Source organism: Temnothorax curvispinosus, unplaced genomic scaffold, assembly GCF_003070985.1.
Source record: "Temnothorax curvispinosus isolate PA1 unplaced genomic scaffold, ASM307098v1 QBEX01006828.1, whole genome shotgun sequence".
NCBI classification, from domain to species: Eukaryota; Metazoa; Arthropoda; class Insecta; order Hymenoptera; family Formicidae; genus Temnothorax; species Temnothorax curvispinosus.
Genome location: NW_020216608.1, coordinates 38,230 through 56,955, shown reverse-complemented (window position 1 = coordinate 56,955; position 18,726 = coordinate 38,230). Strand labels below are relative to the sequence as shown.

The following is an 18,726-nucleotide window of genomic DNA, read 5'->3' as shown; positions in this document are numbered from 1 at the left end:
TTTCTAATTTTATTATATTTTTCAGTCTTTTCTACTTCTATCTATACATATAAAGACAAATATCCTGACTGACTGACTGACTGACTGACTGACTCATCAATGCCCAGCCCAAACCCTTGAATCTAAAAACATGAAATTTGGAGTAATAATGTAATAAGACACGCAAATAGATGATAACGTATATTTATATATAACGCCAATAGATTTCCGCAACCACAGAAAGGCACGCTCATACAGCCAATCCATAGATTTCTCTTTGATATCGGCGATATCAGGGTATATCTTGACATTTGGTCAATTATTTCCCAAAAAATTGAAAAAATTTTGGATACCGGTTCCCAAAAAGATCAATAACGAAAAACTATACACTTTATATCACTCCCCGGAAAATTCCACCCCTGTTTCATATATAGATTCTTTGAAATTCGGTCAATTTTTTCCCGAAAAATTGTAAATTTCGAATACCGGTTCCCAAAAAGATCGGTAACAAAAAACTGTACATTCTATAACACTCCCCGGAAAATTCTACCCCTATTTTATATACTTTTGGTAAAAATTTGGTCGAATAATTTAAGAGTGTATAAAGAACAAACATACATACAGACATTCTATTTTATATATATAGAGATAATAAAATAATTGTACATTATATAAAAAATGTTAATCTGTTTTAATTTTTTTTTCTTTTTGTTCTTCATCCTCATTATTTTCTTTGCGCTTTTTACTTTTCTCTGCTTCATTCTCCGCTGCTTCTTTCTCCGCTGCTTTTTTCTCCGGAGCTTCTTTTTTCTTCGCAGCGTCTTTCTCCGTTGCTTCTTTCTCCGTAGCTTCTTTTTCTGCAGCTTCTTTTTTCACTAAATAAAAGATTGAATTATTTTTAAAAATATTTCCAATAAAAGGATTTTATTTTCAAATTACAATGGAAAATAATTCTTTCATCAATCACCAAAATCAACATCAACTTTCTTTTAATAATACTCTCTTTAAAAAGAATACATCCCACTATCTCAAAAATTGTAAAAGAGCAACCAAGGACATTTCTAACAAAATTCGATACCATCTATTCTTTATTAATATACTTTATTTATTAAAATGTATGCACCAGATTCTAAAGTCCAATAGGATGAGACCCAGGAGAAAATAAGTAATTAGGTTGGTGTTGAATTTAGCAAGAATCGGTGAAGGAATTACCGATTTCTGGTTATTTTTAGAAATGTCCGTGGTTTTTTATTATATTCTTCAGTCTTTTCTACACCTATTTCATATATAATACTTTAAGATTTGGTTGATTATCGATATATCTAATAATCGGTAAAAGGGTTCTTTCTTTATAAAATTTTGAATTTTTTGAGGATCGGTGAAGGGATTATCGATTTCTGTTTAAAAAGTGTATAAGATGTACATGTAATTTTATATAGAATATCATTAAAATAAAGTTGTTTTAAATTTTGCGAGAGTCGGTGAAAAGGTTATCGATTTTTGCTTAAAAAATGTGTGTTATTTGATGGATAGAATATTATTTAAGGAAGGTATTAAATTTGGCGATAATCGGTAAAAAGGTTCTTTCTTTATAAAATTTTGAATTTTTTTTAGAAATGTCCGTGGTTGCTCTAACTTTTGTAATTTTTGAAATATTGGACTATTTCTAATTTTATTATATTCTTCAGTCTTTTTTACCCTTATTTCATATATAATTCTTTAAGATTTGGTTGATCAGTTCTTGAGTTAAAGGCATTTAAAATTTTGAAAAATTCAATATAAAGAAAGAACCATTTTACCGATTATCGCCAAATTCAATACCAACCTTCTTTTAATGATACTCTATATAAAATTACATATACAACTTATACATGTAACTTTTTGAGCAGAAATCGGTAACTCCTTTACTGATTCTCGCCAAATTCAATACCTTTCTTAAATGATACTTTATCCATCAAATAATTTACACATTTTTTAAGCAGAAATCGGTAACCCTTTCACCTCGCAAATTTCAAATTCTCGAAATAAATCTCGAGACTCATATAAAGCTGTATAGAATTCGAAGGATCAGAGATTTAGATATATAAAACTCCTTCGCAGTCAGTCTATTCTTATAAATCATTTTTTCCTTCCTCAAGAAAGCAATTCAGAACAATTGTCATATATATTTCGGCAAAAAAAATTTCAAGAGATAATATTTGACAAAATAGTAAAGAATCAATTGACAATCTTTAGTATATATTTTCACGCACTTACTTCGATCGAAAGCCGAAGTATAGGAAAATCCCAGAAGCTACTCCGATCGCCAGTAAACTCGTAGTCGAAATCATGTTTCTTTTTTTGTTCAACTCGAAAGAATGTAATCTTTAATGAAGATATGCAGCGGAAAAAATTTTTCCTCAAACAAGTTTCTCTCCTCGAGCAAGACTGATGATCTTTTTAACACAAGAAAGTACTTATTTCGCGATACGACTGAAAATACCCACTTCAGTCGACTGTTGACTGCACTTTTTGCGATATGATACGATATCCTGATAACCGCCAACGATAAAAAACGATAACGATAACGATAACGATAAAAAATTTCTTATCGTTTTTAATATGGTTAGTGAATCGTTTATTTACGATACTCTATCAGAAATTCACGTTACAAAATACTTGGGATCCTATTGTAAATGTCTTATCTGCTGCACATCAGTTTCTATTGTTTTTAATATGGTTAGTGAATCGTTTATTTACGATACTCCATCAGAAACTCAGGTTACAAAATACTTGGGATCCTATCGTAAATGTCTTATCAACTGCACATCAGTTTCTATCGTTTTTAATACGGTTAATGAATCGTTTGAATCGGTTTTAGTCAATCCATTTCAATCGTTACGAATCGTGAATTAAGGAAACAGATTCATACCGATTCATTTCTTTTAATCGGTTTTTATCGTTTTGAAGAATGCCGGGAACGGGGCAACTAGCGCCAGGAGTCGGAGGCCGCTGGGCTCGGTGTTCGGTGTCCGGGGCGACTACGCCAGGAGGTCCTTATAGGAAGGGATCCCTCCAGTTACGATACTGGATTTCTCTGCTTTTCGCACAGGGGGTCTGCTTATATATTATGACTGGATGTATTTTAAATACGAGAAGCGCTTTTTATCATGCGCGGCCTAGCGGCATTGTCGCGAACTAATCACCGATTTGGTTGATGCGGATTCAATTTATAATTATATCATTGATATACGATAAAAAACGAACCGATTTGCTGCTGTAAAAAAGATGATAAGCTGTATGTCAGAAAATCCTGATAAGAAACAATAGATGTGTTGGTTCGGTTAAGTCATATACTTAAATATCGATGAGATGTCTATCATTTTATTCTTATATGTATATCCGTATTAATGCATACGGTAAAATTATTACCATAAATAACGATATATACTATATCGTGTATATACGATTGATTCAGACGGGCAATAATTGTACATATAGAAAACGATTTATAACTATAAAATTTGTATAGTTATTTCCTTATTCGGATCTAAAACGATAGAAACCGTTTCGATTCAATTAATGTTTTATCTGTCTTCTAAATATGCAACGATAAAACCGATAAGATACGATTAAAAACGATACAGATATAACCGTTTTTAATCGTTTTCTATCGGAGATGGTTACCAGGGATATTACGTATGTTGATACACAATCGATGCCAATCGTAGCGTGGAGTGCGCGGAATCATTCCGAAGCGATTAGTATTGTTGCGCCAAGCAAGAACGTGCCTCGAAAGATTTTGTTATTTCACTTGAATTGCAATTTGTCATGCACAGGTGTTCTCTGAAAATACGTTTTGCAAAGTTTATTCTTTCGCAATTTATTTCTGTTAGATATTAAATGCAATTCTTGTATTTAATTTAAGTCCTTTTCCTGTGTCGAGCTGGACTCGATAAATAATGCTTTGCAATAAATTATTCCTATATCATTTTCCAATTAAGCGCTCGAAATTAATGGATTATAATCAGCAAGCTTTATTTTTAAAATCTCTAAATTTTTCTAAATAATAAAAATTCTTTGATTTATTCGCTGCTTAGATTGAATGAAGGACATATCTTTGCTTAGTAGTGAGAAATAATTTGAACCGCAAAGAGTTAATCTAATTTAATATTTATTTATTTGGAAAGAGAATAATGGTGTCGCTTTTATCTTTGTGTAGCAATCCTTGGACGATCGTATTATATAATTTTATTCATATATTTATGTGGAATTTTTTAATATTTGATTAAAATGCATAAGATTTTTTGTCTTTTTTCAACACTTTAAAATAGTTATTTGTGTAACAAGTGAGGTAAGATGAAAATTCCCGGATGCGGTTACCGCACTCGCCTTCGGCTCGTGCGTAAACTCCGCACCCGGGAATTTTCATCTTTACACACGGCTTACACTCCCTATTTTATGTTACAAGTGCCTGGAAAGTGGTCTATCATGCACGCGTAGCGTGCGTAATGGGGCACTTTCCATGCACGTGTTGCATAAAATATATTAAACTAAATTAACACAGATATTTATTCTATGAAATTAGAGAGCTTTAAATCTTATTTGAAGTTATACCTACATGTTTTGTATAGATAGACATAATTTTATATGTAAAAATATTTAAGTATTGATAGATCTAAATTACTCTTCGATTATCATATGTTTTTGTTTTAAGTCTACTTCTTTTGGCATGTGAACTGAAGTTAATAAATTATACATCTTGGCCGCAGAGAAATCGTCTTTCCGTACGTGCTTTATCAAGTTGTATCGATCGGAGTTTACGGAGTGTAATCTTCGTTTATCTTAATCCTGTCGCTACCCTTCTACTGTCCGACTACTCTCGCCCCTTCGCCCCTTCGGAGCTCTTTCTTCGTTTTCCTACGCACTCTCGCTCCATTCTCGTTGCGCTCCTTCGTTCCGTCGTCGTCGTGGCTGGCGTCAGCAAGTTTCTTACTCCTTTCCGTTAACCATTCACATCCGGTGCGACGCGGCCGCGCAATAGCGATATCCAGGTATCGGCGAACCGCGTATTATGCAACTAACGCAATACTCTCAAATCTTTTCAGATGCGGGAGTTCCAATAATGCGTGCACACGTGGATGGCGCGGGAACGTTTCGTTTGCACGTGTTTTGCTCCGTTTACATTTAAGGAATATCGTTGCGATCGTGCCAACGCTTGCTCGCGTGTTATATTATTAAATGCTGCGACAAACTCCGCGGTGAGCAGATAAAAAAAAATGTCACAAATCAAAACTTATATACTCTTATATACGCAATCTATAATTTATAATCTTATAAGAATTCAATTTTTTTCTTGGTTGAACTATCCCAGACAACAGGCGTGTCCCAAATCGGGGCATATGACGTCTTTAAGACGTTTTATGTCCCGATTTGGGACATTGTGTTCACTGAGATACAAAACTTCGTTTAACTATATAAATGACTTCATTCAAGCAAATTTTCTTTGTTTGGAATATAATCTCAATTCAATATTATAAATTGTTGCGTATACACAAGTACGTTAATTTGACACTTTTTTCTGTGTAATGAAATTTTGACGTTCAACGCAGGATGCCTTACATTCTCTTTGCCCATTTCTTCTTTCGACGCCGTGATCTCTTCCCTTTTTTACGGGCGACATAACGTAGAAGGCATAACGGCGTATAATAAGCTTACAATTAGTTTCGGTACGTTTAAACTTCAACCTAGACCTTGGCTCCGCAGCCTCGATCCACTTCACTCTCGTCTCTCGTTGTTGCGAATTTTACGAGGAGAGAGATACGCCGAGTCCGATCCCAAGAATCATTAATCTTTGCTGCGTAAATGAAGCGTTTTCACGCTTTAATACAAAGCGATCACAGTCTGCAGACAGACGTCGCTTAGGAAATTCTCTTTTTGCTCGATTGAGTCATAGTCCGCGAGGCAAAAAAGGTTGCTTGTGTCTCTCGAATCGACCGGCGGTCGTTTAAAGCCGTAACAAATGGCTAGTGCTTTATCTCGGATCCTAAATTTACATTTTTTTAACTCAATCCCACGAATTTTCGGTTCACGTGGGTGTAGCGAAATCGGCTCGTCAACTAAACGGTCTCTTAATCGCTTCGTTAAAGATAGAGATGGAACTGTAATGAATGCAGAAAGATGAAGCAAAGCGAAATATAAAAGCCGACTAAAGAATCATTTAATGACTGCGCGTATCCGGAGAGAATTCTCCGAAACTGAGATTTTTTTAATTCAAGTTCCAGTTTTTTACATAATTCAAAATATTAGCAGAAATTAAAATTGTACCACGCCCAAGTCCTATTTTCGCTATAACGTAAAACTGAATCGATCCTAAAGAATGTAGGACTTTGACGAATTATTAAGTCTAACAATTCAACACAGTTTTATCTCAATTTATCTTTTATCTGATTGACTATGTGTTCGTTCCTTACTCACAAGCTTTTATATGATGTACCTTCGTTCACGTTTTGTACTGTTTTATGTCTTACAATTAGTACAAGTTTAATATCTGGCCTTTTTAGCTTCTATTACTAATTTTTTATTATTCTTTTTATTTATTGTATTATGTAGTCTGTAGTCTTTATCTTAATGTTAATATTATATCGAGATTGCTCAAGAAGACTTACAATTAGTAAGTCGAAACGTACAATGCGCTTCAACTTCATATTGTTGTGAATAAATCTGCATTTTTTTCTTTATCTATCTAACATCTTTTTATGCTCGTTATTGGCCGTTTGCCTTCCCTTTTAAATTTTTCTTGGATTGAGCGGTTGACTTCTTATCATATTTAATTTAATAAAGGATTTAATCCTAAAGCAGTCGCTTAACGCAAACGACTAGAAAGTGTTTTATGGACGTCATTGAGTATTAATTGTAGTAAGAGAAGTTTAGTACCTATTGCAAAACTTTAACTGGCATTACCACGCGGTGTCCGTTTCTTGCACGGTAGCGTCTCGTTTTAACGGTGGATTAAGAAGAATTATGCGCGCTAACGCGCCGTTTCCTTTTACAGGCGCACGACCCCAAGGTAATTAGCGTTTATTGCAAACAAGCTACCAAACGTTCTATAAATCAGATAGGCGTGCGCGTGAGACGGTCAAACGGCCATATTTCGAATAGTCTCGATTTTAGCGTAATTACGCGCACCAGTGAAGTATAATGTCTTAGATCCAGTTTCACCAGTGTCGGTTAACTTTTAATCTTAGATTAACTCACTCTTTGCCTCCTTCTAACGTCCCCCTTAGAAAAAGACAAAGAGTGAGTTAATCTAAGATTAAAAGTTAACCGACACTTGTGAAACTGGTCCTTAGGGCCAGTTCCACAAATGTCGGTTAACTCTTAACCTTAGGTTAACTTACTCTTCGTCTCTTTCTAAGGGGGACGTTAGAAAGAAACAAAGGATAAGTTAACCTGAGGTTAAGAGTTAACCGACGTTTGTGGAACTGGCCCCTAAAGTTACTTTCCTAACACGAGTTAACAATTTGTTTTTTTCCTAGAATATATATAAATAGATCAATTCTTCTGATTTAACAAATGCAAAATAATTTGACAAAGATATGGGAGAGATGGAGAAACCGACATGTAGTAATTCCTTTTTTGTACCGTTGCAGACTGATGAAAGCGCAGCATCCGCGGATGCAGCCAATATGGATTCCCACGTCGGTCTCGACTACATCGTGGATAATCCCGATTATTGCGTCAAGCTCGCCTCAGGTAAATTGTCCAACGTTCCCGATTCCGTAATCACGCGAGATCTCTCGCCGCGTATTAACGCCTCTATATCCCGCCGATTGCAGCGTTGGAGACGGCGTGCTCGTCCGTGAAGAAGCAAGTCGTGGAGCTGCTGTCGGCGCTGTGCGTTTATAGCCAAGACGGCAGGCAGAGAGCCATCGATACTCTTCACACGTACCAGGTGACCGTTTCTGAAAGTGAAAATACAATTTTTTTTACTGATTCGCACATTTGGACGACGGGAATGTATATAATAGCTAAAACGGCCGCAAAGGCCCGCGCACGCGAGGCGTTGCCACGAGACATGACATTTCAGATGCAGAAGAAGTGGTCGCGTACCTGCCGCGTAAAATAACCGTGTGCCGCGCTTAGGTAAAAGTCACGGTTCAAGGTCTCCCTTCGAACAAAAGAACGAAGCGCACTGCAATAATAATACTTCTCTTAAATGCGCGCACCGCAGCGCGCAAGCAAGAGTGAGTTATGCCGTAATATGCCCATTGTATAATCCCATCGCGTTGCGAAATATATTTTTATCGCGACGCGATTTGCATGCTGGAGACAGATCACCGACGTTCTCGCGATCGCGCGTTCCCCATGAGAGATAAATTCTTTCATCGTACCACGCGACGATCGATGAAAAGGGCTCGCAGAGCCGAATAAATCAACATAGGTCGGAAAATTTGGAACAAACGTGGAACGTGGAACGTGGGACGAATCCAATAAACACCAAACATCACTCAAACATCAGTTACATTACCTCTATCCCAGCATAAGTTCTAAAAGACATCTTAAAGGGCCAAAGCACATATGACAGTCGTAGTCGTGGACGTAAGTAACGCACAAGCTTTGGCGTATCCTGATCTGTCAGGTCGGGGTCTACGACCGTCGTATATCGCTACGCCATGTTATGTGCTTTGGCCCAAAGACTTCGCAAAGACGTCTAAAAGACAACATAATTTTTCAGGCGTCCTTTAGAAGCTTCTGCGAGCTGGGATGTTATAATTTCTCATTCAACAATGTATATATAAGAGCCGGTTGTCCCAATCTGTTGGTAAGCTAACTAATAGTTAAATCATATATCTATCTTTGTCTAATTACTCTAATTTAAAGAAAAAACAAAGACATATATTTAACTATTAGTTACCAACAGGTGTTGGAACAACCGGTCCTAAATGCAATATAACATGTGTGTTATATACAATAATGTAATATTCACTCACTGATGCTCAGTGTTTACTGGGAAAAGTTTACTCCTTATCAACTTTTTTCTTTATCAGCTAATGGAAAAATGTTTTCGATCCGACGCGAATGAAAGAACGCTTGACTGACTTTGTGCTCGCGCCGCGACGGAAACGCCGATATCTCGGGATACAGACGTTTCCCGGAATTGAAGGCAAGTGTGGCGAGATAACTCCGATCTTAAACGGTGACCTATGTCCAAATGCAGGAGCGGAAGGGCGAGCGTTATCGATTGCGAGTCGTGGTCGACGAGCTGCAGAAAGCGACGGCCGAGGATTACCAGACGGCACTGCTGGCGTTTATAAATTGTTTGGTCATCTCGACGCCGGTGCTCAAGGACCGCATACGTATTCGCAACGAGTTCATCGGTGAGTGAAAGAGAGCGGCACTCGAGAGTCTTCTTGGCGAATGCCATTAAGGCGCAGCTTCCTCGTCGCCGCGAGACTGACTACTTGACAGTCGCGCGCCTCTCCTCGGCGCGCAGAATTTTTTTATACAAACGGATGATGAACGAAACGATTTAACATGAAGCATCGTTCGAATGCGGCCGTAATTTATTTCGTTTTGACTTTGTAATTTAATTGAAAAAATTTGTTGACTATTTTTTTTCTTTTTGTTCTATATCTTTCTCGCTTTCATCCGTTTGAGTCATTCTCGTAAAACGTAAGATTTGCGAGATGAAATAAGCAGTTTGAGTCCGTTGGTCAGGTTGATTATTAGAAATAGTACTGACACACGACTTCCGATTTCCAATTGCAGGTCTCAAGCTCCTGCCGATCCTGAACGAGCTGCGGTGAGTACCCTACGACGATCCGGCCGGATCCGCGGCATTAACTTATTAACACCTTAACATTTGTGGAATAATAAATAATAATGAATGTATTACGAAAGGACACTTTATTGTACCCACACCTTTTCCTTCGCACACACCGCCTAATGTCACCGCGAAGATAATTACACGAAGGATTGGTTCACTAACGAAGGGAGGATCCCATCGTGACGGTATTGTCGACCCTGGACACCGATTCACTTGCATGCACTAATCCAAATAATGTTCTAATACAAAAGTGCCGTGACTTTTTGATATAACTCGAATTTCTTACTTTCCAAACTCGCAGGTTCAAATTCGCAGGTTTACGCAATGGTGTTGCATAGACGCGCAAATAGAACGTTTTATACTGCCTTAAATAATTCTGCCGTTTTGTCTGATTCAAACAAATTTTGTTACAGTACACTTGTATATACGAGCAACAACAGTTTTTTTGTTTCGTATTTCAGATTAATTCTTGTTTCCTCTAAAAGCGGCATTTTTCGAGATTACATTGAGGTGCTCGCCGATAATATTAAACGTATCGCGATTGTTATACACTGCTTATCGCAGTTGATGCTGTTTGGCAAACAGTCATTAACAAGATTAGCGCAATCGAGTAATTAGGCTAGGAATACATATTCGTTTATAAGAACGCAGGTTGCACGTATCGTTCAGAAACGTTTCCAAAATGTCTTACAAACGACTTATTACTTACATACGTTGAAATCTATAAGACAAATGTCCTGACTGACTATCATCAATGCCCAGCCCAAACCCCCTGAACCTAGAAACATGAAATTCGGGTAGTGTATTCCTCTCATGACGTAAGCACCCACTAGAAGGGATTTTTAGAAATTCGATCCCTAACGGGATGAAAAGGGGTAAAACGTGTTTCACGGATTCCTCAATATCTCTTAGGCCCGTTGATATATCAACTTGGTTTTTGCTTACAAAGAGTTACCCATACAAATGCTTAAAAACATAATTCAAGATTTTGTCCTAATCAACCCCTAAACGGGCAATTCTAAGTTCGGGGATGAATTATAGAATTCTTCGCATATACCGTAGCGAAGCACGGGTGTATCAAGCAACATGTGCTATCTGGGAAGGTGCAATGCAATTGCATCGCGATTTACGCAAAGGAGAAGATCTCTGGAGAGTAATTGATTCGGTAATGGACCACCAAAAAAAATCCCCGTACAGGAGTAAGATCATCGATAGGTGTCCCTGAAAGTTCCTGGAAAGTTCGTTTTTTGAATTACGATGGTCCTCTCCCAAAGATATATGAAATATCATCTCAATCAATGTTCGCTTTCTCACGCTAATTAATCCAACGTGTATAACGCGAGAAGAGCGCAATTCCGGAGACGACACCTTTTCATCGGTGACGAGCGATGAGCGGGAAATAGAATCGAGTGTAGAATCCAGGCGATTCGTCTCCCTCCGCGCATTCTCGGCAACATTCTTCGTGAGCGAAGACAAGAAAAGAAAGAAAGCCTAGAATAAGAAAAAATAAAAAAGTAATTAATAAATGAATATACTAAATAATATAATGAATGTTGAAAACTAAAAGATAGAAAAAAGTTTCTAATTAAAAGAAAGAAACATGCATTGATAAGAAAAAGTGTTAACTTGACTAAATATTTTTAACTAATTATTATTTTTTAATTGAAATATTTATGTAATTAAATTAAATACGACATATTAAATCTAACATGACGTAATTCGGCTCAAATACTTATAAATATTTCAATTAAAAAAATTATCAATTGAAAATATTTAGTCAAGTTAACTTTTTTCTCTCAGTGTGGGGGAAAGGGGAATCGCGGAAGGAAGATAGCTAGAGAGAAGGGATGAGAAAGGGCCGCGCGGCGTCACGGCAAGGAGAAAGGGAAGGCGAGGAAAGCCCGAATTAACTTCTCACCGGCACCGATGCACCTGCGACCGCATCTCGCGCCGCGCTGGAGCCAGAAATGCGTCCGACGTCGCGACGCGCCGGCCGGCCGGCGTTATCCGCGTTAGCTCCGAATCTCGAATCTCGGTAATCGACGGATGGCTCTTCCTCGTCGTCTTTTCCTCTCTGGAGCTTTCATCTTCGGCACCCGTCGCGCAATCGTCTTTTCGATCAGCGGTAAGGGAAAAGAAGAAAGAAAGAGGAAAAGAAAAAAGCACCAATTTCTTCCTAATGGATCCTCGATCCTCGACTTCGTTGACCTACATAGCAACTGATGTCTCGCGCGGAATAAGCTAACGAGTGTCCACGCAGTATTGTAAAAATATTATTGATTGTTCTCGAAGAAATATTTTCGATGCATCTCATCGATAAATCTTATCGGCATGTGATTTTTTGTCGAGAAACCGGAACGTTCCTCGTGTGCTTCCAAATCGGGGTGTTTCTACGTTTTGGATATTTCGCAAAATCTACTTCATTTGCGTAATCTATTATACTTTTACTTCGTGAGGTTTTATTCCGGCGAGGCCAGGGTTCAGATGTCTGCTTCGCTACGCGCGACGCGCGAAGATTTCGAGTATTTTAGGGGAGAGAAGAAAGCGTTTTAGAGAATTCTATTCTCTTTTTGCTCCTCTACGACGGTCCACGCGGAGAGCGTGCCGGCATCGCTTTCTGTGAGTCATTGCCGTGCTCACATTCGTGTTCTTCGTTATCCACTTCTGTTTTGCTCGTGGCGAAGATCGATGGCAGGATTGGACCGCCGCGGAGAGTATTTTGGTACGCTCTCTCGGTAAGACGCACAACTGGAAGCTGCCCAGACCGTTCTGGATGCTCGAGACTTATCTCATAGTTTAAATCTCAATCGCGCGTCTCCATCTCGAGCCTTAAAATTTGAAATCGCTACTCCGCATATTTATCTATAATATAATCTGCCATGGGATCACTGGAATCGGTAAACATTTTTTTTTCTATGAAATTAAGGACTTCAACGTTGCTCTTTACAAACGTTTTTCTTTTAGCTTTACGACGGATGTATCAATGAGTGACTTAAATGAGATTAATGTCGCGAGTGATGTATTTTGAATCTGTCACGATTCAGCACATCTAGAACATTTTGCGTGGACCTCGAGCTATCTATTGGATTCGAGAATTGACGCTGAAATCGGTGGCGACTATTTCCGTGCGACTATTTCTTGAAGGCGCAAAAGCGTTCGCGGAACGCGAGCTATTCTAAAGCTTCGCGACTCGTGAAACATGCGTTCTTTATAGATTTCTGATTTGCGACTTCTTCGCGTACAGAATTTGACGCCTGCGGTGTATTTATCGTAACATCTTGTCAATCATTCTTGAGCCGGACTTACCCAGAGAATTCTTACCACAGATCAGTCGCGTTATTTATTTTGAATATTAAATTGAGGCAAACTCGCTTGGAAATATTAAATGCAAAGAAAAAATTCATCAAGTTGAGAATCAAATTTTCAAAGAATTCTCGCGAATCGAGGAGATGCTGAAAACAAGGAGGAGAAGTATAAAAATTTCAAATGTCCACGAATCAGGATGATGACGATTGTTCTTGCAGGAAAAGTCATGCGCCGGATGTGAGGGTACAGCTAGACGCCTTCGACGATCAGCGGGAGACCGACGAGGAGCTCGCGAATCACGGACCGCCCGGTATCGATCTCTCCTCTCACGTGGACGTTTTTTACGCCATCCTCGGCCAAGTGAGCGACTTCCGGCATTTCCCCGGTTTTTCCCAGCTTCCGCCAATATATTCTCGATAATTTTTTGCGATCAATCTTGGAAAAAATTAATTAATTTTAATTTTTCACCTTTGTGCGCAATTTGTCCCTTCTGCCTCGAGTAAGCGCATCGCGTTACATCGTTAACTATTCATTTGCTAAACTCCCTCGCCACTTAATTCCTATAAAAGCTATTCAAAGGCTTCTAATCGAGAAGCGAGCGCGTCGAGCGCCGCGCGTAAGAGACGTCTGACAAAACGCAGCACACCCACAGGTCGCAGACACTCCGCAGGAGATACCCTTTCTGAGCATCCTGCAGCATCTGCTGCGACTGGACCCGAAAGACGCCGCCAGCGATCTGGCGTGGGACACCGCGGAGACACTGGTGCACCGAGCCACGTTGCTGGAGAGTCGCGAGGATGCGACCAAGTTGCTGAGGTCGCCTAGTCTTCAAGTAAATACCCGTATCTTTTTTTCTATTATTTACGTCTTTCAAAAAGAAACAATATATCGAGAAGATCCACGAAATTATTTCGCAAAATAGGAGTCGTATAACGTTTCGTACAACGCTTTTCCAATCGCTTTTAAGAATTGTTGGCGTGACAAAGATAATTATGCGCAATGCTTCCACGTAAGCAAGAGTCAACGGTAAATTTATTGATTCTATCCGTTACGACTATGTTTTTCTCGGACTTTCGCCGATTATGCAATCGACGGCGACACATACCCGTCGACGAAGGGAGACGCGACGCAACGATGTGGCACCCGCGTTACATCAGATCAGTTTAAATCTCCGCGGCCACACTCGCGGGAGATCGTCAATGTCAACCGCGTAGGCTAATGTAACACCGGCCGTGTATACTTTTACTTTCTGACCGTACTTGACCGAAAGACGCGAGTCCATAAAAGAAGAAACCCGTACCACGCTTCGCGTCGATGAATCACGAAGCCGTGCGTTCACACATGCCTTCCGTCAGTCGCGCAATGATTTTGCAAAGCCAGAGATTTGCTTTCAAAATGCAATTTCAAGGATTTGTCATATTCTCCTTTTTGGCTAAGGACAACAATTTAATCCTAGAATAAACAGCGCTTCCAGAACAGAGCATCCCGAAAACACATACCATAGGTCTGGGAGATCCATGTAACTTTGACAGGCTGTAACTCTGGTTCAGATTAATATTTTTGAACTTGGTTTTTGATTATTTTAAAGCTTTGAGATTTTTAGAAATATGCCTGAAGGTTTTAATATCACAAAGTGTTTTATTTCTGTCAAGTTATGAAGTTAAAACTAAATATCGAAAACAGAAAATTCCGTGTAAGTGAAGTTTCGTCTGGGCCTGGAAAACCCACGCTATGCGTTCTGTGTGTAAATAAAATATATACTTCTTATCACGCGAAATATACTTCTTGTACTTTGTGCAATCGATTACGCGTGATATAAGTAAACGAAAAACATATTCAACAATTTAACGATATTCGAACAGACGAATCTATGCTGCCACTGCCGCGGCGCCGATCAGACGTGCGGAACGTCGCGAAAAGCATCGCTGCCGGCGAACAATAGCTCGACAGTGCCTTTACCGCCACCGCCGCCACCCCCGGTTCCAGTCGCGCCACCGGGCCCGCCAAGCCCGTCGAGCGGTAGCGGTTTTGTCCTGCCGCCGCCGCCCCCGCCACCGCTTTTCGCTAACGTCGGCACATCTGATGCACCGATGGAGCCGCCGATGCCACCCCCTCTGCGCGTGTCCCCCGTCGCACGCGCGCCTACCCCCGAGCCGCCCAGCAATCACGCCAGGCTGCTGCCGCAACAAGAAATTCCCACCCCTAAAACGAAAATGAAGACTATCAACTGGAACAAGATACCTAATCATAAGGTATCTAAGAAAAGAGTTGTCGAGGATTTTAGTCACAATAAATAACGCTTTCCTCTCTAAAGATTGTCCTTGAATTAAATAAAGAACCTTAAGTTACATTAAGGAAAGAGGTAAAAAAAGAGAATAGGACAGCGGCAAAAGGGTTAGGAGAGGAGAATGGATAGAGAGAGTATTAAAAGGGAGTGATTTGGATACTATTTTATTTTATTATATTAAATTTTGTTTAATTTTGTTTTGTCTTGTTTTTGTCCCGTTTTGTTTTATTTAATATAAATACGAATTTTAAATTTTATTTAAGTTAGCTCCATTTTGCTTTATGGAGATATAAAATGGAAGTGGAAATAAAAATGTGTAAAGTGTATTGCAAATTGTAAACCAGGAGTAATTCCAAGCCGCAAGACAAGGATTAAAAAATAAAATAAATAAATAAAAGACCTTAAGTTAGAGAGAATATTATTTAAATTAAACGAAGGCAACGGCGAAAAATTACGGTGTCGAAATTCTTTTTACGTCCTAGGTGATTGGCAAACGAAACATCTGGTCCCTCGTGGCGAACGAGCATCAGAATTCCCCGATGGCGGATCTAGACTGGGCTGAGATGGAGGGCTTGTTCTGCCAACAAGCGCCGCCGATGGTACCACCGGCGACTTATTCGACCTCGTGCGGCGCCGACGCCGAACGACGTCGTCGAGAACCGACGGAGGTTGCTCTCATTTAACGCTTTTTCTCACTTTGCTTTGTAAAGAATAATGAGTTCTTATATACGTTATATTCTCGAATGTTTTCTTTTTCTAGATCGCATTACTCGACGGAAAAAGGAGTCTGAACGTTAACATTTTTCTGAAGCAGTTTCGAAGGTACGATAAGGATAACGGAAAAATTAATAAATGTTCAAAATTAAGAAAATAATTGTCTGAAAAATTGATATACATATAAGCACGTATTTTATTTTATTGTATCATTACTGTTATTATCCGCGCATTCTCGTATTCTTCATTCAGTTCGAACGAGGACATAATCCAACTGATCAAGGAGGGCGGTCACGATGACATCGGCGCGGAGAAGCTGCGTGGTCTATTGAAAATATTGCCGGAGGTGGACGAACTCGAGATGCTCAAGAGCTTCGACGGCGACAAGTCGAAGCTCGGTAACGCCGAGAAGTTCTTTCTGCAGCTTGTCCAAGTGCCAAAGTAATATTTTCCTTATATACACCTAAAGAAAGATTAATATTTTTTCCATTAAATTAAAAGAGAGTGAAATAACGACGCTATTGATCTACAGTTACAAGTTACGTATCGAGTGCATGCTGCTGAAGGAAGAATTCGCCGCGAATATGAGCTACTTGGAGCCAAGCATCAACTCGATGATACTTGCCGGTGATGACCTGATGACGAACAAACCCTTACAGGAGATGTTGTACATGGTCCTGGTGGCTGGTAATTTTCTGAACTCTGTACGTATTTGCTCGTCGCCGAACAGTTGATATGAATTCTGAACGCTGGGATGGATAAGCCAGAGTTTCGATTATCGCGTTTGCAGGGTGGCTATGCTGGCAATGCAGCGGGTGTGAAGCTCTCCTCGTTGCAGAAGCTAACCGAAATTCGCGCGAACAAGCCGGGGATGAATCTGATTCACTACGTAGCATTGGTAAAATATTGATTAGTTAGTTATGGATTGAGTGAAATCGAACATGTATATATCCAGTATGTATGTGCAATTTAAGAACTCATAGAAACGTATACTTTCGTAATTAAAATTATGTATATTTCAGCAAGCCGAGAGAAAACGGAAGGATTTACTAAGCTTCGCGAAGAATATGACTGCCCTAGAAGCAGCGACAAAGTAAAGATTACTATATGCATAACAACAATCGTGAAAGAAATGTTATTCTTACAGTAGGTATTTTTTTTTAGGACGACAATCGAACAATTGACCAACGAATTTAATAGCTTGGACACGAAGATCAAAAAGATCAAGAGTCAGATCCAACTCTCTTCGACCGAAAGCGATATACAGGAGCAGATGGCACAGTTTCTTCAAGTAACGAATATAAAGACTAATCTCAGATCTATACAATACGAGACAAAATTCTTTAGAAAGGAGTGTGAAAAGTGAACGAGACTTTTGCTTGAAATCCATAGATGGCCGAGCAAGAAATGGCGCAATTGAAGAGGGATATGGAGGAGCTCGAGGGAGTGAGACGATCGCTCGCGGAATTCTTCTGCGAGGATACGAACACATTCAAGATCGAAGAGTGCTTCAGGATATTCCATCAGTTCTGTCAGAAGTTCAACCAGGCGGTTGCAGAGAACGAAAGACGGCGCATCCAGGAGGAGCAGATCCTGGCGCGTCGCAAACAGCGCGAGGAGCAATTGCTGGCGAGGAAACGACTGCGTAAGTGTATGTGTGTCCTCGCAAAAAAAATAGAACGATGAATATTTTTACAAAAACTAGCGCAATTTTGCACTTTACGACTTTTGAGCAACTACTATCCTTTTGTAAACCGAAGACTATATTATTAAGACCTCGAAATGGTGTTAAAAATAGATAAATCTCAGATTTTTTTAAAAGAGCATGTTCCTTTTCCTCCCGCCTTTCGACAGATGCTTAAGAATCGTATTCATTAAATACACAGTGAGCAGTCAAACGGAAACACCAGGCTCGGAATCTGAATCTAACTTGATGGACTATGGATTTTTCGACCTCCACACCGGTTTACCTCAGAGAAATTATAGCCGCGGCGAGGCCAAGGTAAATTCTCTGCCATATATTTACCATCTACTTGCTAATATCTAGCATGTTTGAAAAAAATAGTAGCGCCAAATGGCTAAATGAAGCGTGAATAAATATTTTGAGACAAAAGTAGAATTCATGAATTATAAAATTTGTTTTAATATTCAGAAGATGACAAAACGCGATCCTGAACACTTTTAATTTTTAATATTTTAATTTTTCGTGTTGTCGAAGTACTTTATATCTCATTTTAAAGTTAAAAATGGTCTCTTGAAATCTTCAAAACAAAAGAAACTTTAATATCAAACAGGGTAAAAAAATCTTTGATGATATTTCTAGATAAGAAGATTACAAAGCGGCGGTGTTACGTCAGACGAGGACGTCTCGGTCATCGGATCGCCGAGCATCCGACGTCGTTTAGGATCGTGTTCCGGCGGTCCCGACCAACAGTCTACCAAAGAAGACACATATTCGCCAGGTATCATACTGCAACTTGCGTTGAAAAAAAAGCGAAATTAAAAATAGTATAAGATGTCACTTTTTTGTAGTTAATAAAACTGTTGCCAATAAGAATCGAATATTTTCGAGTCATCTACAAACCTTTGTACGATCGGCTACGACTATTTACAAACAACAATGAAATCGTAA

At 39.2% G+C, this 18,726-nt stretch overlaps 1 protein-coding gene across 4 annotated transcripts in view; it reads left to right on the top strand.

Moving 5' to 3' along the window:
• The window catches only part of LOC112456425, a 35,341-nt gene that overhangs the window by 9,903 nt on the left and 6,712 nt on the right, over window positions 1-18,726 (top strand). For 3 of the 4 annotated variants that reach the window (XM_025018948.1, XM_025018947.1, XM_025018946.1), the window contains exons 2-18: window positions 7,611-7,713; window positions 7,797-7,912; window positions 9,179-9,338; window positions 9,730-9,763; window positions 13,312-13,453; window positions 13,746-13,925; window positions 14,956-15,345; window positions 15,863-16,048; window positions 16,141-16,202; window positions 16,347-16,535; window positions 16,627-16,798; window positions 16,885-16,992; window positions 17,117-17,187; window positions 17,259-17,385; window positions 17,487-17,745; window positions 17,981-18,096; window positions 18,418-18,556. In XM_025018948.1, the coding sequence (XP_024874716.1) occupies window positions 7,647-7,713; window positions 7,797-7,912; window positions 9,179-9,338; window positions 9,730-9,763; window positions 13,312-13,453; window positions 13,746-13,925; window positions 14,956-15,345; window positions 15,863-16,048; window positions 16,141-16,202; window positions 16,347-16,535; window positions 16,627-16,798; window positions 16,885-16,992; window positions 17,117-17,187; window positions 17,259-17,385; window positions 17,487-17,745; window positions 17,981-18,096; window positions 18,418-18,556 (2,518 nt within the window). In that variant the 5' untranslated portion in view covers window positions 7,611-7,646. The remainder of the gene's footprint in view (window positions 1-7,610; window positions 7,714-7,796; window positions 7,913-9,178; window positions 9,339-9,729; window positions 9,764-13,311; window positions 13,454-13,745; window positions 13,926-14,955; window positions 15,346-15,862; window positions 16,049-16,140; window positions 16,203-16,346; window positions 16,536-16,626; window positions 16,799-16,884; window positions 16,993-17,116; window positions 17,188-17,258; window positions 17,386-17,486; window positions 17,746-17,980; window positions 18,097-18,417; window positions 18,557-18,726) is intronic. The other variant, XM_025018949.1, reaches the window with a different exon arrangement.